The following is a 15059-nucleotide window of genomic DNA, read 5'->3' on the forward strand; positions in this document are numbered from 1 at the left end:
GTATTTTTGTATATATGTGTTATTATATTATATTTAATTGCATCAAATTAAATCTAATAAGATCCAAATATATATAACCTATTTCGGATCCAACTTTATCTGGTGCCAGATGTAATTGTATCTAACAAAATCATTGTTTTTTACTTGGATCGTCCCGAATTTTCAACTTTATTTACTAGGAAACTTAAAGATTGTGATAATAAAAACAAACATTTTGTTTGTTGCATGAAAATATAAAATGGGAGTTATCGTTTTGCTCTCTGACTTGACTTACCTTTCAATAATTGCTGCTTAACCTGTTGTTGTACCAACGCTAATTGTTGTTGAGTGAAATCATTTCCAACGAGACCTTGCAATACTATGCGAGGTCCCTGTTCAGTTTGAATAACCTGCGCTGTTACACATTTAATGACAGTTCCAGGTGGCTGTCCTTGTAAAAGACTTTCTTCTATAGACATGGTTTGACTTGCTGGGGATTGTTGTGGTTGGCTTGAAGCGACTTGCGATACAGTTTGTCCAGTTTCCTAAAATATAACAAATAAATATAAAAAAAGTAAAACTAAAAAACAGAATTAATTACTTGGTGAACCTGATTAGACTGCGAAACCGGCATTATTTTTGTCGGAGACATTTGATTTTCAGTAGGCGAATTTGTTACAATATGCGCATTGCCATCGCTTTGAGTTTTTATATGCGCAACAATTTGCGCTTGATTGTTGCCCAAGGGTTTTATTATAACTTGTTGTCCGTTGATTGTTGCAACCTGTAGCTTCCCCTGGGCTAATTGTTGAGCTAAAGTAGAATTCTGCACTATAATTTGCTGTTGATTATTTGTAATCGGTGCTGCAGTTGCAGTACACGATGTGTTCACAGTATGTTGAGGTGTCTTTAATGAGTTAATATTGGCTTGGGTGTCGAAGGCATTGGAAGTCATTTGAGGTTGGGGTAGAACAACCTGCTTTACAATTTTTGTTGCCTGTGAACTTTGTACCAAACTTGAAGAAGTTTGGGTTGCGCTTTTTTGTGTGCTTGACGATTGTAGAACGGGTACTGCTGAATTTTGAACAGGTACAGATCGCTGGGTGACAATAGTTTGTCCAGGGCTAAGTATTATTCTTTGCCCGCCAACTAAAATTTGTTGTTGCACATTACTCGTATTTACTATCTGCTGTATAACCTTCTGTGGTTGCTGTGAATCTGGATTTATTGTATTAGCAACTCCGCCAGCAGACTGGTTTAGCACAATTTGTTGTTGATTTGTTGTAGATGGAGTAGGTGCAATACTGCCTAAAGGCGATGTAGTTTGCGAAGTTGGCTGAATGAGAACTTTCTGGCCTTGTGCATTCTGACCGACCAACAATTTTTGGCCAGGTTGAACAATCAGCTGCTGAAGTCCTTGATTACTGCTTATTATCTTAGTGCCACTAGCAGCCGCAGGATTAGATATAACATTGGACATTACTTTTTGAACAACCGGTGACGATGGAGCGTTTTGATTCAGTACTTGGCTAGCAAACTTAGTTCCCGCTCGAACTGGATTTGAAACAATCTGCAATTGGAAAAGATTGTCAGAAGTAATCGTAATAACCAAAACAAAACAAATGAATACCTTTTGCACCGCAGGCACACTTCCAGACGAGTTCTTGGATATCTGCTTTACTGTTATTTGTTTAACTACAGGGCTATTCGCTTGTGCAATTGGTTGCTTAATAGGCAATTTTTTACTAAAAGAAGCTGCAAATAGAAATTTGAAGATTATTTTTCCCATACCGTTATATTCTTAAATTTATCTATTTATTTTATATATATAGGACGGCCTATGGGCGATCCAAATCCAGGGGCTATTACTGAAAGGAAGCAAGAAGGAGGTCAGTATAGCTTTTGGTGTCATAACTGGACAGGTAGAACTACGAGCTCTCTTATGAAAAATCGGTGAGGCAAGTGATAGTATATGTCGGGCATGTGGGGAAGATGATAAGACATTGGAGCATTTCCTTTCTCATTACTCGGCTTTCGCTGCTAACAGACACCGGTGCTTAGGTGGGGACACGATACCAGACATGAACCAACTTAGGGGAGTGGTATAGAAAACAAGGATTTTGTAAGTAGCACGGAATTCCTAACTTAAAATTTTCTTTTTCAAGGTTACTTTTAGTTTTTAGAGCGCACAACAAGCCGGATACTGGCTTAGGCGTATGTCCATAGTAACATGGGCGGATTAATATTTACAACCTCTTTTCAACCTAACCTAAACGATGCAAATCTTTTATGTTGGGTACAATGCATATTTAAAACCGGGGGAACCTAACAAAATTTGTACTTGATTTTGATGGAAAAGTGAAAAATAATTTGCGTACATTATAGACTGTTCGTAAATAGAATGTCACCATTTTTTTTTATAAAAATAATTAAATTCGTACCATGACGAAATTAAAAACTAGGTTATCTGCGCATAAATCTGACCAAAAAGCCAAGGATAAACCAATCGAGCAAAAAACTGCTCTAGCAGCACACAGTGCATTGACTGGTCATAAGTCAAACTTCAACGACACGGACATCTTAGCTCAAGAGAACAACTACAGACGAAGATTGTCTCTCCAGATGTTGCATATCATCGACTTACCACCTGACGAGAGAATGAATTTCAAAAAAGACATAGAAAGCTGCGCAAAGGTATATCGCCACACAGTCAACATGCACAGCAGAAGAGAACATTCAGTTGCCAAAAGACAATAGTTCGTGAAACAACTCATTAAATGTAATAGTAAATTAAAGATTCTTATTGTATTTCTGTTTTTTGTGTGTGATTCGGTTTTACTAAAATTTGTGTTTTTCTGTTTAAATGCATCTAGCATTGAAAATGGTAGAGTCTACCGAAATATTGAAAAGAAAAAACATTAAATATTTGTGTTTTCATGGACCTATAGCAGATACAATACAAAAAATTAAAAAAATAATTGAATTCATAATTTTTTATACTAACTCCCTTTTATTTGTTTGTTTCGATTCAGAATAGCTACTTTTGTCCCTGGGAGGAATTTCCCTTTTTCGAAGTTTGTTTCGAATAAGGAAAAAGGGGTAGGAAATAAACTCCCAGGTAATTGTTATTCAGAATAGGGAAAAAGGAAGCGGGAAATAACTTCCAGGTAATTGTTATTCAGAATAGGGCTGAATATATCTCCCCGGGATTGTTCCCACTTTTAACAATTTTCACCACACGCCACTCTCAAATGTCTTTCAGCAATAAATTCAATTTTTTAACAAAATGTCGGTCAAGTTGATTGGTTACTAAACACACAAAACTTGACACAAATAAATTCAACTTGACCTATGCCTACCATAAGAAAGTTTATTAGTAACTTACTTGCTAAGATGCATTACTGCAGACTTGCAATCTGTAGATCTAAAAAAATGAGTCAGTAGAGGAACATCTTAAGGGGGTGAAGTGTCGCCTCTACTTTGGAATATAGCCATTAACAATATATTATTATCACTCAAAGAAAAAGGTCGCGTATGCTGATGACGTTGCTATTGCGGTTAGGGGAAAGTTTCCCAGCACTCTAAAAGATATACCTCAGGAAGCTCTACGTGCAACAGCAAAGTGGGCTACCGAAAGTGGTATAGGTATAAATCCGTGAAAGACTCTTTTCAGCAGGAGAAACAATTGGCCTACAGTGAAACCAGTCTCCTGGATGCTTTGCTGGACAGGAAATTGAACTTCAAATCCAGCATTTTGGAAATGGCAAGAAAGGCAACCTTTGCCCTATACACCTGCAAGGGAGTCACTGTGTGTCATGCATTGGCTATATAATGCAGTTGTCAGACCTATAATGCTATATGGTGTTGTGGTCTGGTGGACGGCGCTTCAAAGGTCCATTTACTGATCAGTACTTAACCGGATCCAAAGGATGGCTTGTTTATGCAGCATAGCCGCACTGAAGACTACACTATCTAATGCACGTAATTTAATGCTACATCTTATGCCTCTGGACATTGTAGCTATACAAATGCAGCGACCACTGCCGTGAGGTTAAGGAAACGTTTTCAATGATCGCGTGGCGGCTACGGCAACTGTGTTATCCTTGATACAATATCCAATTTTCCAGGCAGTGTGGATTACACCTTACCTGAGCCGCTTTTGGATAAAAATTACTGTACCACTATTCCTGATAGAACCGATTGGAAGTACGATATGCCTGGTAACAGAAGTTACATAGACTTCTCCATTAAATCCCTGAAGAACGCATTTCTTAACACAAAAACCGCCCTCGACTGTCGCAGATCTCTCAACGAGATTGCTGAACAGTTCAAAATTCACCTGTTCTGGATGCCGGGCCACAGAGATATCCCAGGGAATTATAAAGCGGACGAGATTGTGAGACTAGAAACTACCCTACACATTCCATGGATACTGGAATCTTTGGGTATGCCTCTAGCGACATGTAAGCTAAGTTTTCAGGACCAGGCCCGAAGAACAACAAATGATAGATGGTCACAAAGAGGGGGCTGTGAACATTCCAAAACTATGTGGCCTAATGTAGACTCGAAGGGGTCTATCGCTTTGCTGTCATTGGCTAAAACAGATATCTCAGACATTGTGTCCGTCATGACAGGTCACTGTCTAATCGGAAAACATGCTGACAAAGTCAAGGTTTCCAGCAACGGCTGGCAGCTCTTCATCTGTAATGAAAAAGAGACTATGAAACACCTTCTGTGTTTGTTTCCCGCACTAGCAGTCAGAAGGAGTTTCACCTTAGGTTCTCATTTCTTTGAGAAACTGTCTGATTTTGCAGATATGAACATTCACAAGTTATTGGGCTTTTTAAGCGATCTGGATGGTTCCCCGGTAGGAGCTAGAAGACAATATTCCTTCTTCTATTCCTGTGGTATCACAATGAACGAAAACGTCTAAGTGAGTCTGAGGCAGACTGTCACTTAAACCTAACCTAACCTATGTTGAAAAAATGTGCCAGAAAAAGAAAGAAAAATATGGACATGCTTAAGAATTGTTTGCAATAGTTTCTGTTGGCATTAATTAAATTTTTGCAATAAGTATCATTATTAATTTAAATGTGGTTTCATGATAGTTTTTTTTCTTATTGTTTGTAATTTTAGTTTTAGCCCTAAGCTTTAGGTTCAATAAGTACAAAAAGATCCCAGAATAAGTTTAGAAAACGGAATACGACATCAAAAAAAAAACTTACTTTGACCAGAGGCCGATGAACCACCAACTTGTGGCGACGATGATGACGAATTTGTTGTCGTAAGAACATGCAATTTGCCATCGGGCATTTGAATCAACTGTTGGCCAGGACTTAACCCTCTAACGCTAACTTTGCCGTCGGGTCCTCTTATTATTTGAACTTTATGCTGCTGAGGTGCCGGGGAAGACGAAGTGACATTTAAACTATTTGACTGCGAATTAGCTGTGTTTTGGTTATGCTGAACAGGGCTATGCATATAATTCGAAGAAGTAGAAGACGAGGTCGAAGATGTATTTGTTATAGATGCCACGGTGGTCGCAACGGATGTTGAATTCACAGTATTTGTTCTAGACGCTGGCGATGCAACTGTTTGTTGAATAATTCTTGTTGTGCCGTCCGGATTCTTCACAATTACACGACGACTACCGATGATTTGTCCTTTGGCTAAATAAAACATCATTATTAAAAAACAACAACTAATAGTTTTGGTAATGCAGTGGATTAATACGTACCATGGGTTGAAACCCTTGTCATTTCGTGCAACGATTTCTTTTGAGGATTAGTTAAAACTCGTTGAATTTTTATTGGTTGTTCACTTTTTTCTTTAGCTTCTTCGCCCGATTTAATTATTACTAAATTTTTATTGGGGCCTCCATTGCTGGCGATAGATCCGTTTGATGACGAAGATGATGAGGATTCCACTTGCCGCTGTTGCGTTGTCGAGCGAGTAGTTGCCATAATCTTGTTCTTTTCCATCTTTTCTCCAATAAATTTGATTTCCCACAATTCCAATTTTTCCTCTTCGACCCATTCTTCAGAAACTTGAGGTTCCGTAGGTTGTGGTGACTCAGCCCGTTTTCTTTTACGAAGTCCCGATCTTATAGAAGTTACCTCTTCAATTAAAAAAAGCAAGTTTTTACATATATTTCGAAATTGTTTGTTTTTTTTTTTCTTTCTATTATTCTTACCTCTAATAGTTTTCGGCATTTCCAATGGAATAACAACTTTTCTCCTTAGATATTGGGTTCTTTCACCATATCTTCCAAAGTTTTTCAGTTTTAAAAGCTCAACGGTAACTATTTCAGTTTCCGTATTTAGTTGATGTTTTCCATCTGCCGAAGGGGGTTTCGCAATCATATCATCCCATCGCAGACATGACCAAAGAATTCGTAGTTGAAGTGCAATCGCAGAGAGAGTAGAAACGTTTGATGTTCTATAAGCCCAACAAGTCTTGAACAAAGGCCTCGAACAAGGGTAAGGCCAAGCTAGTTGATTATTCTTAGCTAATTGATGGAAACCGTTTGCAGGAATTTTTCCCCCCAACCTTGCTATCCGTAGCAGCTCATAACGAGGCAAAATTAGTAAACTTTTCTTAAGTTTGTGGGATAAAAAGCTCGATATAAGAGGAAATTTTGAATAAGGGAGATTCTTTCTTGATTTTCCCGCAGCTTCGTCATAAGCTTCTTTAAGCTGTTCATTTGGAGAATGTTTTGCAATATCGTGATGTAGATATATACGGCCACGTGTTGAATTTGTTGAATATATGCGCTCTTTGCCATTAGGATAAAACTCTTTCTCATATTTTATTGTGTCCTCCCGCTTTTGAGGCCGTTGATGGATGGGAAATCGGCGATTTTGTTTTTTCTGTATACCTTCCATGACTAATGTTTGATCAAGTACGTCTTTAGTACCTATGTAAGTCTTAGCTCTTGACTTTATGCTTTTTTTACTTCTCTTCGCTTGCTGATAATCTGAACTTTCATCCACTGAACAAAGGTTTGCGCCTGTTGTTAACGATCCATCGTTTGTCGTTTCCGAACTTTCAATTTCAACATTGCTGCATACGTCCATGTTGTCAATAAAGTCAATTTTTTCTTCCCCTCCGAAAACGCCGGAGTTATTCTCTCCACCATCTATTTCCGATTTCACATTGTGCAGCAACAAATCAACATCATCTTTTGTGGCAAAACATTCATCCAGCAGTTTTTCCTCAAACGGAATGCCAACAATACGAGCCTGTTCCCAGTCATTTGCCAAATCCATTGGTGTGTCATCTAACCACTTATGATCGTCATCATCTATTGAACACAAAGTATCCTTTTTACCTTCCGTTAGCTTTTGTTCCAATATTGATGGTTTCTTAACCGCGCCAAGGATTGCAGCCACCGTCTCTTTGGATCCATTTCCCGCCGTGTGCGCCTTTCGAAGAAGTAATAATAGTTCTTTTTTCGCACGTGCCTTTTGCAAACAAAGCGGTGAATAGCATGTATTTTGTGTTATCTGGGATACTGCGTTTGAATTAGTGTTACATTCTTTTGTATAACACCGGTACTGCTTTGCAAACCTATTTAATTGGCTAAATTGCAATCGTACGCTTTGAATTTTTTTGGCCAATGAATTCACAAGATCTAAGTTAACACTACTATTATTTTGAGTAACTCCCATTTTCTGAGACTCCACCAGGCGAAGTAATTTTTTTTCAAGAAATGTTGTTCTTGCATTGTTATTGCCGACCATTGGACTATGTTCCGCTGACGAAATATTGCGTTCTTCGCTTTTTAAAGACATTTGTTCTTCGGCCTCTTTCAACTGTATGCGTCGCGACAATAGATCGTCCAAAGAACTTTTTTTAGCTATTTTTGGATATAAAAGCCTACCCATCATTGAAAGTGATTTCGAAACGTCTATCATTTCAAATCGTTTATGATCGATGTCGTGTACTTTTACATCTTTGTAATTTTCTAGGTAGTAGTAATCGTGACCTTGCATTGCATTTTTTTCACATTGTAAAATAAATTTATGGGTGCGCGGATCAACCGTCACAATTTTATTCTCATCGCAACCATTTGAATAATAGACATTGATTTTATACGGCATCATAGCCTGTCCACGCATCGCCGAACGACGGATGCGGCCACACCGGCGATTGGATGATAGCCACATCCATCCCCATTGACCATGAACTCTGTATTCTTCTCCTTTCTGTTTCCAAACCTGATGTTTCAGGCCCAATGTATATTTAATGTAGTTAAATGCTAAACGGTACCTTTCTTCTTCGTCGTCACGTTCTCTCTTTTCTCGCTTCTCTAGCTTTTTTCGATCTTCGCGCTCCGCTGCTGTTATGCGTCGCAGGGACGTATGTCCTAATTGTTCGTGCCATACATTTGCGAAAATTACATTTTTCACCGACGATTGAAATAGTAACATAACCAAAGCAAAATCGGCTGCCGTGCGACACGACATTACTGCAGTAGTCCATAGTTTTTTCAAACTACACCAATTGGGATTAAGAAACGGAGAGGCAATATTCTGTTCAAAAGACAGCAGTGTCTGCCGCAAAGTTGTAATAATGTTGTCCACGGTGCCCATGGTAACGCCCATCCATTTGAATTCAGAAGCGGTTGTAAGCGAAAATTTATGAGACAAATGCCTACGCTTATCCCTCTCTTCATTTCGTTGCGGCTTATTTAGTGCTATTGGGTTCGATGTGTATTGATTGACATACGATTTAAATGTATTCTCCATTCCAAGTTTAAAATAGTGCACATTGTTGGCTTGCTGACATGACTTCTGTCTCGTTAAAACCTTACATTCCTGATTTTTATGAGCGGCTTCTATCGATTCGTCGATGCTATCTAAACTATTTCTTCGCTCATTTTTATTTTGATTTTCAGCATCTATTTCAATTTCCAGATACGATTTCTTATTGTGTTTGTGTTCATTTGTGAGTGATTCGGTTAATTTCAGCTGTCTTATTATTTCATCTTTTAGTTCCAGAAGCTGGGCATGAAGTCGATTTTCCAAATCATCACCATCGAGGACACTTAAGAGGGATTCAAATTTTGATACGGTGCTGTAGTACCAAACTTTCTCGCACGATTTATCTTCAACAAATATCCTTCGAGCAATAAACCAAAACTTTCTGCCATGTCGGTCTAATCCTAGTGCATCGTGACGTATCAATACTCCTTGCTTCTCCTGAGGGAGTATACAATCCACTACACCATTCACTTTATGAGCCTTACAGATTCCGCATTGCCAGTCTTCGGTTGGAACGTCTAACATTGGGGGTTCGACACACTCTAAATGATAGACGGCGGGACATGTTTCGCAACATAATAAATCTCCGAGACGATGACAAACCCGACAGTGATCATCATAGTGTATGGGCCCTTCCTGAAGCATGACATCTCTTATAGCATTTGTAGTCAAGAATTGATCGGAAAGAAACTGCAATACTTTAATACGATCATCAACACCAGTGTACGGATATTCGCCATTCGATAAAATATTAGAAACATGACGATCAAATGAATCATCACTTTCAACATAACTTCTTAAAACTTCTGGCCAAGTTATTGCATCAATCAAATATAAACTTATATTTACTGTATCCTTTTGATCCAGCGGACTAAAGTGTGTCCCTTGAACGTCTTCTTCACGCAAAATAGCCTTTAAAAGCATTATGTGTATATCAGTTAGTAGAGCACTTTGTTCGTCACACACAAGGGCAGCACACAAATCTTCGAAGCGGAAGGGTGAGAGGCGAACTAAATGACGAAATCTCCGGAGAACTTCATACACACTTAATGCGTTCATAATGTGATTACTTTCTATAAGTAAATCATTGGATGATTCTGGAAGTTCTAATGAATCGTATTGTCTATCCTGAAGCCACACCGGATCGGGGCTGGGAGGACGTGGAGGCCTTCCTATACCAGCCTGTGTGAAACTACATACTGAAAATTCGGACTCACTCTCATTTCCGCCATCAATGCTATCCTCTTCAGAGTTTGACATTAGTATATCTTCATCGTCACTTTTATCTGTTGAATCTCCGAAATCAGATCCATAGTGATATTCGGATTCGTAGCCTAAAAATAAAAGTTGATAAATATATTATTATAAAGTCGATTAAATTAGTGAGTAGGTGGAAACATGTTATCTGTAAGTAGCAAAGCAGTCCGAAAAGGCCCCTGATAAGGCCAAAATCGCGCAATCACTATTGCCTGTCCAATGCATTTTGCACAAGAATCTACCAATGTAGAAACTTTAAAGCCTCAACACCTAAATATTTCTGATAATCCCCTTTATTCCCATTGGCGATGGCGTAGTCGAATGTCGAAATTTTTACAAAATGGTATTGTGGTTTTCGAAGACGAAAATGCGTTTACATTCTTGGTATCACATAAGCCAAATTTCACTTTCAATTTGACGAAAACGATCGATATATAAGTTAATTGCATTCTAAACAACATCGCGCCTGTTTATCGAAAGAGTATGGAACCTACTTCATATTTTTTACCACAATATTTTCCTTCTCCCAAACTGTCGAAGGCGAATAAGTTACAGATTACCATGAAATGTGAAATTCGCCTTCGACTGCTTTCGATTTTCGCCTTCGACGAAGGCAATAAGGGTGAATGACTCCCCTTACCAAATGTTCGAAACTTCGAAACGCGTCAAATCATAGTTGGTGTGGAGAAGAAGGAAAATGGCTTTAAGTTTTCCATTGCATGCAAATTTTCGATCGTTAACGACATCTCGAAAGAGAAATCTAGTAGCAAATAAAATTGTATCTAATTAAACAAAATTGAATCTACCAATCCAACCATATCTCCGGTGCCAGATATAAATATATACGGTACTAGTTATAATTTTATCTGGCCCTAGATATTTATATCTGCCATATACAGTGACGGACTAAATAATGGGGTCACCTACCACTTAATACAAAAGTGAAAAAAAGTTGTGTAGCAACAATTATCACAAAAATTATTGTTTTAACATATTTCATTCATACAACTTATAAAGGGTGATTTTTTTGAGGTTAGGATTTTCATGCATTAGTATTTGACAGATCACGTGGGATTTCAGACATGGTGTCAAAGAGATAGATGCTCAGTATGCTTTGACATTTCATCATGAATAGACTTACTAACGAGCAACGCTTGCAAATCATTGAATTTTATTACCAAAATCAGTGTTCGGTTCGAAATGTGTTCAAATTTTGACAAATTTTGTTCAGCGATGAGGCTCATTTCTGGTTGAATGGCTACGTAAATAAGCAAAATTGCCGCATTTGGAGTGAAGAGCAACCAGAAGCCGTTCAAGAACTGCCCATGCATCCCGAAAAATGCACTGTTTGGTGTGGTTTGTACGCTGGTGGAATCATTGGACCGTATTATTTCAAAGATGCTGTTGGACGCAACGTTACGGTGAATGAACACATTTCGAACCGAACACTGATTTTGGTAATAAAATTCAATGATTTGCAAGCGTTGCTCGTTAGTAAGTCTATTCATGATGAAATGTCAAAGCATACTGAGCATCTTTCTCTTTGACACCATGTCTGAAATCCCACGTGATCTGTCAAATACTAATGCATGAAAATCCTTACCTCAAAAAAATCACCCTTTACAATATAAAATCTACGTATATTTAGCAACCCTATGCCTGAGAAGACGAGTGTTTTTTTTTTCAGCTGGTCATTCTAATGTTTTTATACTACAATTCACTCGGGAAAGTTGAATTATCAACAGTTTCGGATATTTACATCACAATTTTCCTGCAAATAAATTGTTGCTGCAGTTCCTGTTGTTGTATGTCTCAATTCAATAAACAATATATAGCTGAATTCCAGTGTTTTCTTTGGTACCATGTGGCGTTGGTGCTTTGAGAGAGCACAAATTTTTATCATTTGGTTGTACCAAATGTCTTGAAAATAGTTCTGGATCTGAGAAGCGTTCATTACGCGAAGAGCTTTCTTTACTAAATACCAAATTTGATGCCTTTGTTCGCAAGGATAATGACGTGTGTGTTACGTTGAAACAAATTTTTGCTGATATGTTTGCGGAGTTTAAGATTGAGATGTCTTCATACATTAAAGAAATGAAATCGGACATTATGGCATGTGATAAAAACATTAAAAATGTTGAAACTTTTACTTTGCTAATAAAATTTCTGCTCTCGAAATCCAGACAAATGCACTTTACCGAAAGTTGAATATGGCAGATTATTGTAATGCATGTCATTCCCAATGGTTTGAAGAATCTTCCTGAAGTGTTGGTTGAACTTGCTAAACACCTTGTAATAGTGATATTAATACTATTCTACGATTCTGATTGAATATTTAATAACTACTTCAGTTCTATGAAATTAAGGCCTCTTAATGTTACGGATGTGATCTCTGACCCTGCTGCCTCAGTTTTAAATAACAAAGTATTTTTGAACGAACGAACAAGTAAACTGAATATGCTCTGTATAAAGCTGGAAGTTCAAGCTAAGAAATGCTGATAAACCGATTGCGTTACTAGCCCTGACTGATGGCAAAGAAGTGAAATGTTGTTGTTGTTGTTGTTATTGTTATTGTAGCAGTGTATTGTACACTGAGGCGGCAGCCCTTGCCGATGAAGTACTCCACCGGGTCAATCCGGTACGTACAACCGGCTGCCATGGGATTGGTTGTTGTAGGTGAAATGTGATTACAAGCAGTGCGAGAAACTTCTTAATGGAGTTTACCCTTAATGTGTATATTTCCCCTTTTGTAAATTTACAATTTTGGGTATATATTTCTTTTGTATTTGATTTTTGCATTTTTTTCTTTAACGTTAACAATCTGTTTAGATTTGTAAAATTTTATTTTGATCTCAATTGGTCTTGTTGTTGGTCTTGGTTCCCTTTGGCAATGCATATATTAATTACCAGTGTCTCATAGCACTAATTTAGGTCCTGTGGTCAGTGACATTACGTCATCAGTTTAACAAAGCTCAATTCATCTAGTTTTGTTGCTCCAAAACTAGATGAAATCAAAGTTAATTCTGGTGAAAATATTTTCGATGCATTTGCTGTATCTGAAATTTGGCTAACAGTGGCTATTCCGGGATATAGGATTGTCCATAATGATCGCTGTTCTAGAGGTGGCGGTGTTTGATGGTATTTGCCAAAGAATTTGAGATTGAGGATAGGTTTTGAATATTCTAATACAATTTCGAGTGAGTCCCTTTTTATAGAGATAGAATTAACTAATTCCAAGCTCTTGCTTGGTGTGGTTTACTTGCCCCAAGGTGACATTGACTCCTTTGAAGAACTTCAACGTGATGTTTTTCTAAGTAATATGAATGTGGTAGTAGTTGGTGATTTGAATACTAATCTACTTGATCCATTGAAATCTAGTTTAATGAGATCTCTCTGCACTAGGTATGGGCTGTCAATCACATTTATTATGTATGTCGTAGTCGAATTTTCGGCTTCGACAGCTGAAAATTAAAGTTAATATTTCATTGGCAATATGTGCAAAATCGAGTTGTTTGGTTTTTGTTATATATGATGCTTGCACGAAATAAAACAGTGAATTCTCGGCAGTCGTAGTCGAATATTCAAATTCGGCATACATAATAAGGGCCAATATCTTACAACCTTCTTCCCACACGTTATGACATTGATAGGAACTTTTCTTCACTTATTGATTTTTTTCTTGTAAGTTCCCTTTATTTTGTAGCTACACTGGCCAGGTTCAATCACCTTCTATTTCTGACCATTCATTAATATTTGGATTACTTCTTTTTGAAGCTGTTCGTTTTGATGAAATTATCGAGTTTAGGGATTTTAACAAAATTGATAGGGATGGCTTAGTTTTTTATTTGCAAAACTATAATTATTCAAATATTTTTAATGTTCCTGATGCAGATTGAAAGTGTGATTTGATTTGTTCCATTTGGATGACTTATTTTCATTAAAAATAAACATTAAAATATTCACAAAGCCACATGGTTGTCACACGATCAATGTGATAGATTGATGGCATTCAACCAGATGTGTTGTTAGATGAATGATCGATCCGCACCCGTTTGAACATGGCGAGGAAAGTACGATCTCACATTGCACGGCAGCTGGACACTGAAAAGCTGCAAACACAACAGATAGCAACGGCATACTAGACTCGACTGACCCAACTGCTTGATGAAAGCACTCCCTTGTTCCGATGATATAGTGGCGCAGTGGCAAACCATTTCCCACTCCACGGAAAATGCCGCGAAATCCGTACTTAGGTACCGGAAGCCTCCCCCAATAAATCCATGGTACGACCAAGAGTGTCGAGATGCTACTGAAGCCAAGAATGCGGCATATAGAGCAAACCTGCAATCAGTAGCAACGCGCCAGATGAAGGAGAGATATCGGGAGAAAAGGAGAGACGAGAAACGTCTATTCCGCAGAAGGAAAAAGGGAATGAAAAGGCGTGAGTGTTAGCGAATTGCGATGTACAGGAGTCAGAATGACGTCCGGAAATTTTACCAAATTATCAACGATCAAACCGATGGCTTTGGCACAGGCACATTTTCCTGGAGAGACAAAGAAGGAATTCTGGTAACTGATACAGATAGTGTGATGGGGATATAGAAAGAACATATCCGACGATGGCGGCGAAGAGGATACAGCAGAAACAATCCCTGATGATGGTATAGAACGTTTACCTCCTCCCATGGCAGACGGTTGTACGTACCGGATTGACCCGATGGAGTTCTTCATCGGCAAGAGCTGCCCCGCCTCAGTGTATAACACACTGCTACAACAACAACAACCTCCCAACTGCTAGTATCCGACGATGGCGGCGAAGAGGATACAGCAGAACCAATCCCTAATGACGGTATAGAATGTTTGCCTCCTAGTCAGAATGAGGTCCAAGTAGCAGTGACCCGACTAAAGAACAATAAGGCAACAGAAGCCGACGGGTTACCCGCTGAACTGTTTAAGACCGGAGGCGACACGCTGATAAGGCGTATGCATCAGCTTATCTGCGCAATCTGGCTAGAAGAACGCATACCCGATGATTGGAACCTCAGCATACTATGTCCA

At 38.4% G+C, this 15059-nt stretch overlaps 1 protein-coding gene across 6 annotated transcripts in view; it reads right to left on the minus strand.

Moving 5' to 3' along the window:
- LOC106092088 (nucleosome-remodeling factor subunit NURF301) overlaps window positions 1-15059 on the minus strand; it is a 94229-nt gene that overhangs the window by 59807 nt on the left and 19363 nt on the right. For 5 of the 6 annotated variants that reach the window (XR_009396629.1, XM_013258841.2, XM_013258840.2 and 2 more), the window contains exons 3-8: window positions 6173-10078; window positions 5717-6097; window positions 5205-5648; window positions 1610-1734; window positions 581-1549; window positions 275-524 (exon numbers count right to left, since the gene is read on the minus strand). Coding sequence is in view for 5 of the 6 variants with exons in the window: in XM_013258841.2 (XP_013114295.2) it covers window positions 275-524; window positions 581-1549; window positions 1610-1734; window positions 5205-5648; window positions 5717-6097; window positions 6173-10078 (6075 nt within the window). In the remaining variant the exon portion in view is untranslated. The remainder of the gene's footprint in view (window positions 1-274; window positions 525-580; window positions 1550-1609; window positions 1735-5204; window positions 5649-5716; window positions 6098-6172; window positions 10079-15059) is intronic. The other variant, XM_059361074.1, reaches the window with a different exon arrangement.

The sequence above is a fragment of the Stomoxys calcitrans genome, chromosome 1 (assembly GCF_963082655.1).
Source record: "Stomoxys calcitrans chromosome 1, idStoCalc2.1, whole genome shotgun sequence".
Classification (NCBI taxonomy): Eukaryota; Metazoa; Arthropoda; class Insecta; order Diptera; family Muscidae; genus Stomoxys; species Stomoxys calcitrans.